We start from the raw sequence: 13,993 nt of genomic DNA, 5'->3' as shown, positions 1-13,993 counted from the left end.
GCTTCGAAATAGAATGTCAACGTATGTTGATTTCCAAAATAACTTTAACTGTAACAAATAGATCATGACGTTTCAAATGACTTGTAAATAGACTCAGTCAAAGTAGAATGTCATATGGCATCGTAAGTTTAAATTTCATGATTTCTTTGTATTCCTTGGTCTTTGGCCTTCGCATATATACTGCTACAGTTTATACACAAAACATAGCAATAGTTGGACATGTCTGTGATCTATTTTGCAATTATAGTGTGTATGCTATGGGCATAATTTACATAATTGATTACTTTTGTTTAAAAACATTACAGGTAGAGTGTACAGAGATATAGTTGGAAGTGCTTACTATTTTGCTCCTGAGGTTCTTAGGCGCAACTATGGAAAAGAAATCGATATCTGGAGTGCTGGGGTTATCTTATACATTCTTCTCAATGGGGTACCTCCTTTCTGGGCCGGTAAAAAATAGACTCCCTTAGTTTGGTTAAAGAGTGATTTATTTGTGATTTAAATTTATTTTCTTTACAAGTGTTATATTTTGGCTTTGCAGAAACTGAGAAAGGAATATTTGATGCGATACTACAAGGCGATATTGACTTCGATAGTTCACCATGGCCATCTATATCAGATAGTGCCAAAGATTTAAATACTACAAGGCGATATTGACTTCGATAGTTCACCATGGCCATCTATATCAGATAGTGCCAAAGATTTAATCAGGAAGATGCTGACCCAGGATCGATAGTTCACCATGGCCATCTATATCAGATAGTGCCAAAGATTTAATCAGGAAGATGCTGACCCAGGATCTGAAGAAAAGAATTACTGCAGCCCAAGTCCTTGGTAAGTCTTTCTTAAGGATTTAATTGTACATAGACCCCATGTAGTATCATTGTTACTTACTACCCGTATAGTTTCATTGTTGCAGATAAACCCCCAGGTTAATCAACTTTTTTTTTTACGTTCAGATAGACTCATTAATTTCACCCATGGGCAATGATCCGTCACAATTTTTGATGATCTCATGTGTCAAGGATTAAGATTCTACATATCACAAAATGATTAGTGTCGTCCATGCAGGCTGCTGGTTATAAAAAAGCTTGCTACAATCTCATGTTTCAAGGATTTGTTGTGGTATCTAGAGCAGTTTGTCCTGGGATTGAAATATTTCCCCTTTCTACCTATGGTGAAATTCAAGAGTTAATTGACATAACTATCTTCAAAGGTAAATCAGAATTGGGTTTAACTCCGTTTTCTGTAGACTTACATCAAGCATTCAACTTTCTTTTGAAATTTATTTCTATGCAAGGGAGTTGTCCACAAATTTATCTCTAGTATGAAGTCTGATAGCCACCTTTACTTTATTTTTCCTGATTTCTAAATGACCCCATTAACTTTTGGGATGTAGTCAGCTATCCTCTGTTTCATATTTTACTAATACATGTACTCTTTGTCCTTCGACGAAAGCGTTATTTTATTAGTTAAGCTTTTACAGCTCAAGGAATTTGTGTGATATTTAGAATTAAACATTGCTGATAAGATTTTAACAAGATCCTCACTTGTATTTAAAAGTTAATAGATAAATGACAACGTGGTTAGAGATCCATATGTTAATAATATAGAACTGAAGTGTAATAAAGTAGCCATACTCACTTACATTATATGAAGTGCATCTGTAAATAACTCTTACTTGTCTGAAGTGTAATAAAGTAGCCATACTCACTTACATTATATGAAGTGCATCTGTAAATAACTCTTACTTGTTCTTCTTTAAATTGTAGGATCAGGAAACTGGAAATTGGTGGTTGGCATTTGGAGATTCTGTAGTGGGATATTGGCCAAAGGAGAATTTCAATAAAATGGAGAAAGCTACTGAGGTTGATTGGGGAGGTGCAGTTTACTCTCCCTTGAATGAGCCTAGTCCTCCTATGGGGAGCAGTCATCTACCTTTCGAAGGTTTAAACAAGACATGATATTTTCTGAATGTTCAGTTAGTAGATAAAAATAATAAGGCCTATAGCGCATGAAAAATCGGAGCTACTCCTGTAGGGAGCAGCAGTACGATACGACGTTCTAATGCAGACGACGCTGATAACAGGGATGCCGACAACAACGATGATGAGTGAGTGAGACTTGTGTTAAGACATATTATGACTTTTGAATTTTACCTATATGTAATATATTTGTGATTTTATTACGTAGTGAATGAATATTATTTGAACATGCGGGATGTATTGTGATTTGAATTCCAACACTCGATAGCCTTCGAGCTGTTGCTTGGATTCCTTGACTTGGACCTCCTATCCTTTGATCTACCTCTGTAGTTTGATTTGTCCCGTCCGTTCTCTCTGGTTGAATTTCTACCTCTTGACTCTGTATGCAATATTAAAGAGGTTGTAGCTTCACCCAACTCTCTCCGTCGAATCTCCTCACTGAGAACCAGATCACGAACATCATCGAACTTCAACTTGTTGCTTCCCGACGAGCTACTCACAGCTGTGACTGTAGCGTTCCAGCTTTCTGGTAAGGAAGATAAAAGATTCAACGCTCGAACTTCCTCATCAAACTCAATTTAAACTGTTGGGTTGTGACCGTATTGAGTTCATTAAGGTGTTGTGCTACTGACGCGCCTTCCGTCATTCTCAGATTGAATAACCGCTGCATCAAATAAACTTTGTTCGTGGCTGATGGCTTCTCATACATATTTGAGAGTGCTGTCATAAGACCCGCTGTGATCTTTTCCTTCGTAATATTAAACATAATATTACGAGTCAACATCAATCTAATAACTCCGAGGGCTTGTCTGTCTAGAAGGATCCACTCATCTTCCTTCATTGACTCTGGCTTCTTCCCTGATAGTGGTTGATACAGATTTTCTGATACAGATAATCCTCTATCTGTATTTTTCAGAATCCGAAATATGTCCATCAAACTTCTCAAGTCTTATTTTTCCTTCATCTGCTGTTTAGGGGTTTCGGCGTAATTTCCCAACAATTATTGCTATTACATAGTGAAAGATTCTTATTGATAAATCATTTTCTTCAACCTTCATGTTAGTGTTATTACGTTCTGCAATATGATTGTCAACTATTTGTCGATAAATAATTGAGTTTAGGGATAAAATGCATAATATAACGAAGAGACCCAATTATCTGTAAAAAGGCTTCTTCTCTGTTTCCTTATCGTCTAGTCGGTACTTAACTGTAAATATTGGATGGTTTATTGTAAAAGCTTTTGCTGCTAAGTGAATTCTTGCAAGATTTAAATGATTTCTTACAAGATTTACATTCTTAGTTTCCACTCAGCTGCCTCTACTTGTACTTTACAAAGTATAAGTAAACACAAAACCTTGCTCTTATCCAATAACTACAAACTCAAATCCTATTAACAGATCCCGAGATTCTTTCTATAACTAATCCATCAAAATCTCAATCAAAGAACTGAGCCGAAGAACGATCCTATCAGCAAATCTTAAGATTATGTCCATACCTAATCCATCAAGATCTCAGCCAAAGATCGATCTTATCAACAAATCTTGAGATTTTTTTCATAACTAATCCATCAATATATTGGCCAAAGTACCGGGCCAAAGATCTATCCTATCAACAAATCTTCAGAGTTTCTATAACAAATCCATCGAGATCTCGACCAAATACCGAGCCAAAGATCAAACCGACTAAACAATCGTATCAGAAAATCTCGAGGTTGTTTCTGCAACCAATCCATCGAAATTCGCCAAATTCAAGAAATGAAACATGATTAAAATGAGACCGAACAGTGAAAATAAGGAAACGGACCTGATCGTCTTCATCAAGACGATGGTAGAAGGCATCGATTTCTCGAACTACTTATTCTTCTTCTTCGATGTTCGATATTGTGGATTTGAGATTTTTTTCATAACTAATCCATCAATATATTGGCCAAAGTACCGGGCCAAAGATCTATCCTATCAACAAATCTTCAGAGTTTCTATAACAAATCCATCGAGATCTCGACCAAATACCGAGCCAAAGATCAAACCGACTAAACAATCGTATCAGAAAATCTCGAGGTTGTTTCTGCAACCAATCCATCGAAATTCGCCAAATTCAAGAAATGAAACATGATTAAAATGAGACCGAACAGTGAAAATAAGGAAACGGACCTGATCGTCTTCATCAAGACGATGGTAGAAGGCATCGATTTCTCGAACTACTTATTCTTCTTCTTCGATGTTCGATATTGTGGATTGACGGATGAAATTGAATGAGTACTCATTTGGAATGTGAATGTATATCATGGTTGATTTTATGATATATTGTTAAATATTATCATTGGATTGATGTCGATTCAGGCTATATGTGTATTCTCGTATGGGAGTCTACTAGAACATTAAATTTTTTTGCGTAAATATAGACATTGGCGACGGGGATCTCCCCGTCACCAAAGAAATCCGTCGCCAATAGTCGTCCGTCGCTAATAAGTATTAGCGACGGGAAAACCCGTCGTCAAGACTGGGAAACCCGTCGCCAATACTTATTGGCGACGGATCCATTTCCGTCACCAATATGTATTGATGACGGATTTTGGGGGCATTAGTGACGGATTTCCTCGTCGCTAATGCCATGTTTTCTACTAGTGATTCCTTTAAGTCAACTTTTTGACATGAAGGACCAGTTATACCCTTACTCATATATGTTTCAATCAAATCCATCTACATCCCGACCCCTTGTAAAATGAACACTTGAGAAAATATCTTTCTCCCCACTGTATCATAAGATTAAAATGGTAAATAATCGTTCACGTCTAGTCAATTACTGGCCAAACAATGTGTTAGCACTAACACATTGGATGGAAATTTTGGGGGGAGGGGGGGCTAATTTGAAAAAAAAAATTATAAGATTTGGAGACCTAATAGAAGTTTTAATAATTTGAAGGACTAATTACAAAATATTAGGGTGTGTTTAGCTATTTGCCCCTTAACTAGGTTAATATCTCAACCAGGTTAGTTGTGAACTAAGTAGGGGGTGAATCAATCCTATTTTGGATAAGTGCTCAAATTTGACTTAAAAAAATCAAGTTTAGGGTTAGCCCATATTCACCCAAAACAACATTTTAACCTCTTAACCAGGTTAAGCTCTACTAACCTAAACAGTAGGAAGTTGCCAAACGCTCAATTAGAGATTCTGAGGTACTGATACTAAATCCCTTCGTAATTTTATACTCCGGACATAAATGCTCCTTGTACTTTTTCGCATGTTAGGACAATTAAGCACATAATGTCGTCTGTGTCGGTTCTGTTCCATTTTAACCACTTAAGCAATTTTTATTTTGTCAGATGGTCTGATTGTAAGATTCCATCATCCTCTCGTGACGACACGTGATAAGGGCAGCGGGTCAGTATAAAAGGCCTACTCCGCTCTAATTTGAATCATGATCTGAGATTCGTTTCCCCCCAAATTCTCTCTCTCTGCTTCCCTCACTCAAATTCTTGGTCATTTCCTTTCAAATTTCGATCTCTAAGCTGAAGGTAGAAGTCGATCTACAATGGACGATGACCAAGACTCCTCCTCCTCCTCCTCCTCCTTCGATGTTCGTCGCCTCAACTGCTTCTCGAGCAACAGGAGTGAATTCTTGATCCTTCTCCATAGCAGAGCCTGTTGATCTTTGAGCTGAAGGTAGAAGTCGATCTACAATGGACGATGACCAAGAATTTGAGTGAGGGAAGCAGAGAGAGAGAATTTGGGGGGAAACGAATCTCAGATCATGATTCAAATTAGAGCGGAGTAGGCCTTTTATACTGACCCGCTGCCCTTATCACGTGTCGTCACGAGAGGATGATGGAATCTTACAATCAGACCATCAGACAAAATAAAAATTGCTTAAGTGGTTAAAATGGAACGGAACCGACACAGACGACATTATGTGCTTAATTGTCCTAACATGCGAAAAAGTATAAGGAGCATTTATGTCCGGAGTATAAAATTACGAAGGGATTTAGTATCAGTACCTCAGAATCTCTAATTGAGCGTTTGGCAACTTCCTACTGTTTAGGTTAGTAGAGCTTAACCTGGTTAAGAGGTTAAAATGTTGTTTTGGGTGAATATGGGCTAACCCTAAACTTGATTTTTTTAAGTCAAATTTGAGCACTTATCCAAAATAGGATTGATTCACCCCCTACTTAGTTCACAACTAACCTGGTTGAGATATTAACCTAGTTAAGGGGCAAATAGCTAAACACACCCTAATATTTTGTAATTAGTCCTTCAAATTATTAAAACTTCTATTAGGTCTCCAAATCTTATAATTTTTTTTTTCAAATTAGCCCCCCCCTCCCCCCAAAATTTCCATCCAATGTGTTAGTGCTAACACATTGTTTGGCCAGTAATTGACTAGACGTGAACGATTATTTACCATTTTAATCTTATGATACAGTGGGGAGAAAGATATTTTCTCAAGTGTTCATTTTACAAGGGGTCGGGATGTAGATGGATTTGATTGAAACATATATGAGTAAGGGTATAACTGGTCCTTCATGTCAAAAAGTTGACTTAAAGGAATCACTAGTAGAAAACATGGCATTAGCGACGAGGAAATCCGTCACTAATGCCCCCAAAATCCGTCATCAATACATATTGGTGACGGAAATGGATCCGTCGCCAATAAGTATTGGCGACGGGTTTCCCAGTCTTGACGACGGGTTTTCCCGTCGCTAATACTTATTAGCGACGGACGACTATTGGCGACGGATTTCTTTGGTGACGGGGAGATCCCCGTCGCCAATGTCTATATTTACGCAAAAAAATTTAATGTTCTAGTAGACTCCCATACGAGAATACACATATAGCCTGAATCGACATCAATCCAATGATAATATTTAACAATATATCATAAAATCAACCATGATATACATTCACATTCCAAATGAGTACTCATTCAATTTCATCCGTCAATCCACAATATCGAACATCGAAGAAGAAGAATAAGTAGTTCGAGAAATCGATGCCTTCTACCATCGTCTTGATGAAGACGATCAGGTCCGTTTCCTTATTTTCACTGTTCGGTCTCATTTTAATCATGTTTCATTTCTTGAATTTGGCGAATTTCGATGGATTGGTTGCAGAAACAACCTCGAGATTTTCTGATACGATTGTTTAGTCGGTTTGATCTTTGGCTCGGTATTTGGTCGAGATCTCGATGGATTTGTTATAGAAACTCTGAAGATTTGTTGATAGGATAGATCTTTGGCCCGGTACTTTGGCCAATATATTGATGGATTAGTTATGAAAAAAATCTCAAATCCACAATATCGAACATCGAAGAAGAAGAATAAGTAGTTCGAGAAATCGATGCCTTCTACCATCGTCTTGATGAAGACGATCAGGTCCGTTTCCTTATTTTCACTGTTCGGTCTCATTTTAATCATGTTTCATTTCTTGAATTTGGCGAATTTCGATGGATTGGTTGCAGAAACAACCTCGAGATTTTCTGATACGATTGTTTAGTCGGTTTGATCTTTGGCTCGGTATTTGGTCGAGATCTCGATGGATTTGTTATAGAAACTCTGAAGATTTGTTGATAGGATAGATCTTTGGCCCGGTACTTTGGCCAATATATTGATGGATTAGTTATGAAAAAAATCTCAAGATTTGTTGATAAGATCGATCTTTGGCTGAGATCTTGATGGATTAGGTATGGACATAATCTTAAGATTTGCTGATAGGATCGTTCTTCGGCTCAGTTCTTTGATTGAGATTTTGATGGATTAGTTATAGAAAGAATCTCGGGATCTGTTAATAGGATTTGAGTTTGTAGTTATTGGATAAGAGCAAGGTTTTGTGTTTACTTATACTTTGTAAAGTACAAGTAGAGGCAGCTGAGTGGAAACTAAGAATGTAAATCTTGTAAGAAATCATTTAAATCTTGCAAGAATTCACTTAGCAGCAAAAGCTTTTACAATAAACCATCCAATATTTACAGTTAAGTACCGACTAGACGATAAGGAAACAGAGAAGAAGCCTTTTTACAGATAATTGGGTCTCTTCGTTATATTATGCATTTTATCCCTAAACTCAATTATTTATCGACAAATAGTTGACAATCATATTGCAGAACGTAATAACACTAACATGAAGGTTGAAGAAAATGATTTATCAATAAGAATCTTTCACTATGTAATAGCAATAATTGTTGGGAAATTACGCCGAAACCCCTAAACAGCAGATGAAGGAAAAATAAGACTTGAGAAGTTTGATGGACATATTTCGGATTCTGAAAAATACAGATAGAGGATTATCTGTATCAGAAAATCTGTATCAACCACTATCAGGGAAGAAGCCAGAGTCAATGAAGGAAGATGAGTGGATCCTTCTAGACAGACAAGCCCTCGGAGTTATTAGATTAATGTTGACTCGTAATATTATGTTTAATATTACGAAGGAAAAGATCACAGCGGGTCTTATGACAGCACTCTCAAATATGTATGAGAAGCCATCAGCCACGAACAAAGTTTATTTGATGCAGCGGTTATTTAATCTGAGAATGACAGAAGGCGCGTCAGTAGCACAACACCTTAATGAACTCAATACGGTCACAACCCAACAGTTTAAATTGAGTTTGATGAGGAAGTTCGAGCGTTGAATCTTTTATCTTCCTTACCAGAAAGCTGGAACGCTACAGTCACAGCTGTGAGTAGCTCGTCGGGAAGCAACAAGTTGAAGTTCGATGATGTTCGTGATCTGGTTCTCAGTGAGGAGATTCGACGGAGAGAGTTGGGTGAAGCTACAACCTCTTTAATATTGCATACAGAGTCAAGAGGTAGAAATTCAACCAGAGAGAACGGACAGGACAAATCAAACTACAGAGGTAGATCAAAGGATAGGAGGTCCAAGTCAAGGAATCCAAGCAACAGCTCGAAGGCTATCGAGTGTTGGAATTGTGGAAAGACCAGGCACTATAAGAATCAGTGCAAGAGTGCACAGAAGGAGAAGGAAGCGAAGGCAGAGGTGAATGTCACTTCCACCTCAGGAGGAGACGACGTATTGATATGCTTTTTGGAGAGCAAGGAAGAATCTTGGGTGTTAGATTCAGGAGCGTCGTTCTATGCTACTTAAAAAGAATTCTTCGAGAAGTATGTTCCCAGAAATCTTGGATATATATACATTGGTGATGATCAACCGTGTGCTATTGTGGACAAATGTGTAGTGAAAATTAAGTTGAACGGGTCAGTATGAGAACTGAAGGATGTCAGACATATTTCCGACCTGAGAAAGAACTTAATATCCGTAGGCCAGTTGGCTAGCGAAGGATACACTACGACCTTCCATGGAGATGATTGGAAGATCTCAAAGGACGCCATGATGATTGCCTAAGGCAAGAAGACTGGTACCCTGTATATGACAGCAGGTGCACGTTGTTTGATCTTAGTTGCAGCAAACAATGAGACTTTAAAACTGTGACACCAAAGACTCGGTCATATAAGTGAGAAGGGGATGAAGATCATGCACACAAAGGGAAAGCTCCCAGGTCTAGAATCAGTTGATTTAGATATGTGTGAAGAATGCATACTTAAAAGCAGAAGAGAGTCAGTTTTCAAACAAGTGACAGAACCCACAGGAAAAAGAAACTAGAGCTTGTTCACTCAGATGTTTGGGGACCAACCACCATCGCGTCCATTGGTGATAAACACTATTTCGTTGACTTTTATCGATGATCACTCTCGGAAAGTATGGATCTACTTTCTGAAGCATAAATCAGAAGTATTTGAAGCTTTTAGGAGATATAAAGCTATGGTCGAGAATGAGATCGGTCTGAGAATAAAGAAGCTTAGGACCGACAATAGCGATGAGTATGAAGACACCGGATTCAAGAAGTTATGTTATGAGCACAGGATCAGAATGGAGAAAACCGTGCCCAGCACGCTTCAGCAAAATGATGTAGCTGAGCGGATGAACCGAATGTTGACAGAGAGAGCCAGAAACATTCGGATACAATCAGGCCTACCAAAGCAGTTCTGGACAGAAGCGGTCAACATAACATCTTACTTGATCAACCGAGGTCCATTGGTTCCATTGAAGCACAGAATACCAGAGGAGGTATGGTACGGAAAGGAGGTAAAACTTTCACATCTTAAGATTTCGGTTGTGTAGCTTACGTGCATATTAGTGATCAAGGTAGGAATAAGTTTGATCCTAAGTCAAAGAAATACACTTTCATCGGCTATGGTGAAGATGAGTTCGGCTATCGTATTTGGAACAACGAAAACAAAAAAGTGATCCGTAGCAGAGATGTGATATTCAACGAGAAGGTGATGTATAAGGACATGCACAAGACAGATGACTCAGAGAGCGAGTCAACATTTATAAATACAGATGATGTCTCAAGTAATATCTCAAAAGAACCTAATGCAGAAGATCCTTAGCCAGAAGAGCCTGTTGGACAGAACGATGCGCAGGAGCCCAACGTACCAGTTCCGATATTGAAGAAGAACCTGATGTGCAGGCTCAAGAAGAGCTTGTATGGTCTGAAACAAGCCCCAAGACAGTGATATAAAAAGTTTGACGGCTTCATGTACAAGGAAGGTTTTCAGAAGTGTAACGCCGATCACTGTTGCTACTTCAAAAGATATCAGTCCAGTTATATTATCTTGCTGTTGTATGTTGATGATATGTTGGTTGCAAGTGCAGATATGAAGGATATTAGGAGTTTGAAGCAGTAGCTGTCAAAGAAGTTTGACATGAAGGACTTGGGTCCAGCAAAAAAGATCATTGGAATGTAAATCATGAGAGACAAGAAGAAAGGGTTCTTGCAATTGTCCCAGACAGAGTACATCAATCGTGTTTTGCAGAGATTCAACATGAGTGACGCTAAGCCAGTCACCACACCATTGGCTAGCCATTTTCGCTTATTGAAGGATCAGTCTCAGCGAGCTCCTCGCCTGCACGAGGTTTGGACTTCACCCCAATTCCAACAGTCTCCCACTTAGAGACCAAACCGTCGTCAGCAGGTTATCTCAACAAGCATCATCTCCTGTGTGGCTTCGTCCTCATCATCTATGCATGAAAACAAACTGAAGTTACGCAAAATTCTAGTTTTTGATTGGTCACCGTCTTTGTTAATATATCTGTTGAATTTTTACTTCCTGGAATCTTCTCAAGTTTCAACACGTCATCTTCCAACAGGGATCTGATAAAGTGGTACCGAAGCTCAATATGCTTCTTTCTAGAATAAAATGCTGAATTCTTAGCCAAGTGAATCGCATTCTGACTATTGCTGTGCAAGACATTCCTCTTCTGTTTGAATCCTAGCTCAGTTAACAAACCCTGAAGCCATATCATCTCTTTATTGACTTCAGTCACTGCTACATACTCAGTTTCTATAGTGGATAGAGTGACAATCTTCTGTATCTGTGACATCCAACTAATAGCTGTAGTTCCGACAGTGAATACATAACCGGTGGTGTTTCTTCGGTGATCGACTTTACCTCCAAAGTCTGCATCTACGTACCCTTGTACTTCCACCTCTTCCTTACCAAAGTGCAAACACTTATGTGTGGTACCTCGTAGATATCTTAGAATCCACTTGATCGCTTCCCAATGAGCTTCTCCTGGATTCGACATGAACCGACTGACCACTCCCACTGCATGGCCAATGTCTGGTCTCGTACAGACCGTTGCGTACATCAAGCTTCTAATGGCTGAGACGTAATATCTGTAAAAAGGCTTCTTCTCTGTTTTCTTGTCGCCTTGTCGGTACTTAACAGCAAATATTGGATGGTTTATTGTAAAAGCTTTTGCTGCTAAGTGAATTATTGCAAGATTTAAATGAATTCTTGCAAGATTTACATTCTTAGTTTCCACTCAGCTGCCTCTACTTGTACAAAGTACAAGTAAACACAAAAATTTGCTTTTATCCAATAACTACAAACTCAAAACCTAATCCATCAAGATCTCAGCCAAAGATCGATCCTATCAACAAATCTTGAGATTTTTTCCATAACTAATCCATCAATATATTGGCCAAAGTACCGGGCTAAAGATCTATCCTATCAAAAAATCTTCAGATTCTTTCTATAACAAATCCATCGAGATCTCGGCCAAAATACCGAGCCAAAGATCGAACCGACTAAATAATTGTATCAGAAAATCTCGAGGTTGTTTCTACAACTAATCCATCGAAATTCGCCAAATTCAAGAAATGAAACATGATTAAAACGAGATCGAACAGTGAAAATAAGGAAACAGACCTGATCGTCTTCATCAAGACGATGGTAGAAGACATTGGTATCTCGACGCAATTCTAAAAAAAGGGGACATAATGTGTTCTTCAAGTTACAAATGCGAATGACATCACAAACATAGTGCAATCAGGTTTTTCATTGATAGAAAGTCTACAAGGAAGAAAATTAAGACTTAAAATTTTACAAAAAAATCGTCCTCCTTATTAAACCATGTTCTCATAATTTTACACTTTTTGAGTAATAGTTTCCACACTTCATTAAGGGTTTGAGTAGTATTTAGTTAATGGTATCTTCTCTTTTTCTGACTACAGCTTCATATCATGCAATACCCTCTGATGCCTTGTTGGCGCCCCTACAAGGTTGCGGAAAAAAAAAGGTAAGTTCAGAAGTTGTTTAATGTTGCGTATTTGCAGTTTGCTTGAAAAGTATGACGTTGTTTCAGGTGAAGATGAATGTTACAAATTCAGAAATGGAAATTGCTTTGGAATCTATGGATATAAATAGAGATGCTCCTGAGCCGGTAACCAATGTTATTTAGTAAACTATCCTACTTTATTCTTCATGCAAGTCTTGAACAAAATAGTAAAGCTCCTGGTTTCCGGCTGTTGAGTTTCTATCAATTGCCAGATACTCTAATCTACTTGCAATATATCAACTATATCGGTACATGTGTACAAGTTTTTGTTACGCAATCCCTGCAACTGTAAGTTTTTGCAAAATAGTGAGTTCATAAATGGTTGTAGCAAAGAGTTGAAGTTGGTTCCAAACTGAATTTACATAATTTTTTTGCATTTGAAAAAAAATGCATATCTAAAACTGAATATCTAAAACTATATGTGTTGTGCGCAGCGGAGCTCGAATCACACGAACAAGAACGAGAGAGATCACAACCAAACACAAACACTAATCACAATCACAACAAGACAATGAATTTTACGTGGTTCGGTAAGTTACCTACGTCCATGGGGTAAGGAGGAGGGAGTTTTTACTATTAGAAATCAAGAGAATACAAATAGAGTTACAAATCTCACCAATAAAACCTAGAACAAAGCCTCTAGATCTCTCATAAATCTCCCACAATTGGATGCAATAATCTCTCTCAAAAGACTGCTCAAAACGTCATTGCTTTACCCTAATCAATTAAGATTAGGGTTATATACTAACAGGAAACAAAACAAGTTGAAAACCCAAACCCAGCTGCAGACCCGCTACGCGGTCGACCGTCGAACCCATCGTGGTTGACCGTGATGCCAACAACAGAACATAAAAAATCGTACAGGGTATCGTCGATAGACTGCTTCGGTCAACCGAACCCTGGCGGTTGACTGCGACGGTCGACCGAATCCAACTCCAGATCCTGCTGCTCTCTTGTGCATGTTCTCGGTCGATCGCCGCTGACTCGTGGTCGACCGGCCGTCAACCTTCTGGACTTTTCTGAACTGTTCTTCATCGCGTTCGCCAATCCTTCAATAATTCAATATGAAGCTGATTAAATTAAAGTCCTTACATGATGTATCAAGTTGAAAATTAGAGAAAAAACTAGAAATAATAATGAAGCACATAATCTTTAAGACTCTTTGTGCCGTGAGCACCTTTCAACATGCAAATTCCATTTTTCCTCTTAAAGATTAAATTTTACGGCAACATCCAGGAGTAAACACAATAGAAGCCTCTTCAATGGTGCCCACTCACTCCAGAAAACCCATCTTTTAGGACACTTCTATCTCACTTCAGGAAACAGTATGAAGTTCATGCATATCCTGCAATTATTGGGACATCTTATGT

The 13,993-nt window shown here is 38.3% G+C and overlaps 1 protein-coding gene across 1 annotated transcript in view; it reads left to right on the top strand.

The window, feature by feature from the left end:
• LOC109841117 overlaps positions 308 to 13,993 on the top strand; it is a 21,044-nt gene continuing 7,358 nt past the window's right edge. Inside the window, exons 1-6 of the mRNA XM_020409986.1 lie at positions 308 to 449; positions 542 to 577; positions 648 to 689; positions 760 to 834; positions 12,520 to 12,584; positions 12,651 to 12,728. Of these exons, the coding sequence (XP_020265575.1) occupies positions 786 to 834; positions 12,520 to 12,584; positions 12,651 to 12,728 (192 nt within the window). The 5' untranslated portion in view covers positions 308 to 449; positions 542 to 577; positions 648 to 689; positions 760 to 785. The remainder of the gene's footprint in view (positions 450 to 541; positions 578 to 647; positions 690 to 759; positions 835 to 12,519; positions 12,585 to 12,650; positions 12,729 to 13,993) is intronic.

This window comes from Asparagus officinalis, chromosome 5, assembly GCF_001876935.1.
Source record: "Asparagus officinalis chromosome 5, Aspof.V1, whole genome shotgun sequence".
Lineage (NCBI taxonomy): Eukaryota > Viridiplantae > Streptophyta > Magnoliopsida > Asparagales > Asparagaceae > Asparagus > Asparagus officinalis.
This window is presented reverse-complemented; position numbering and strand designations above follow the sequence as displayed.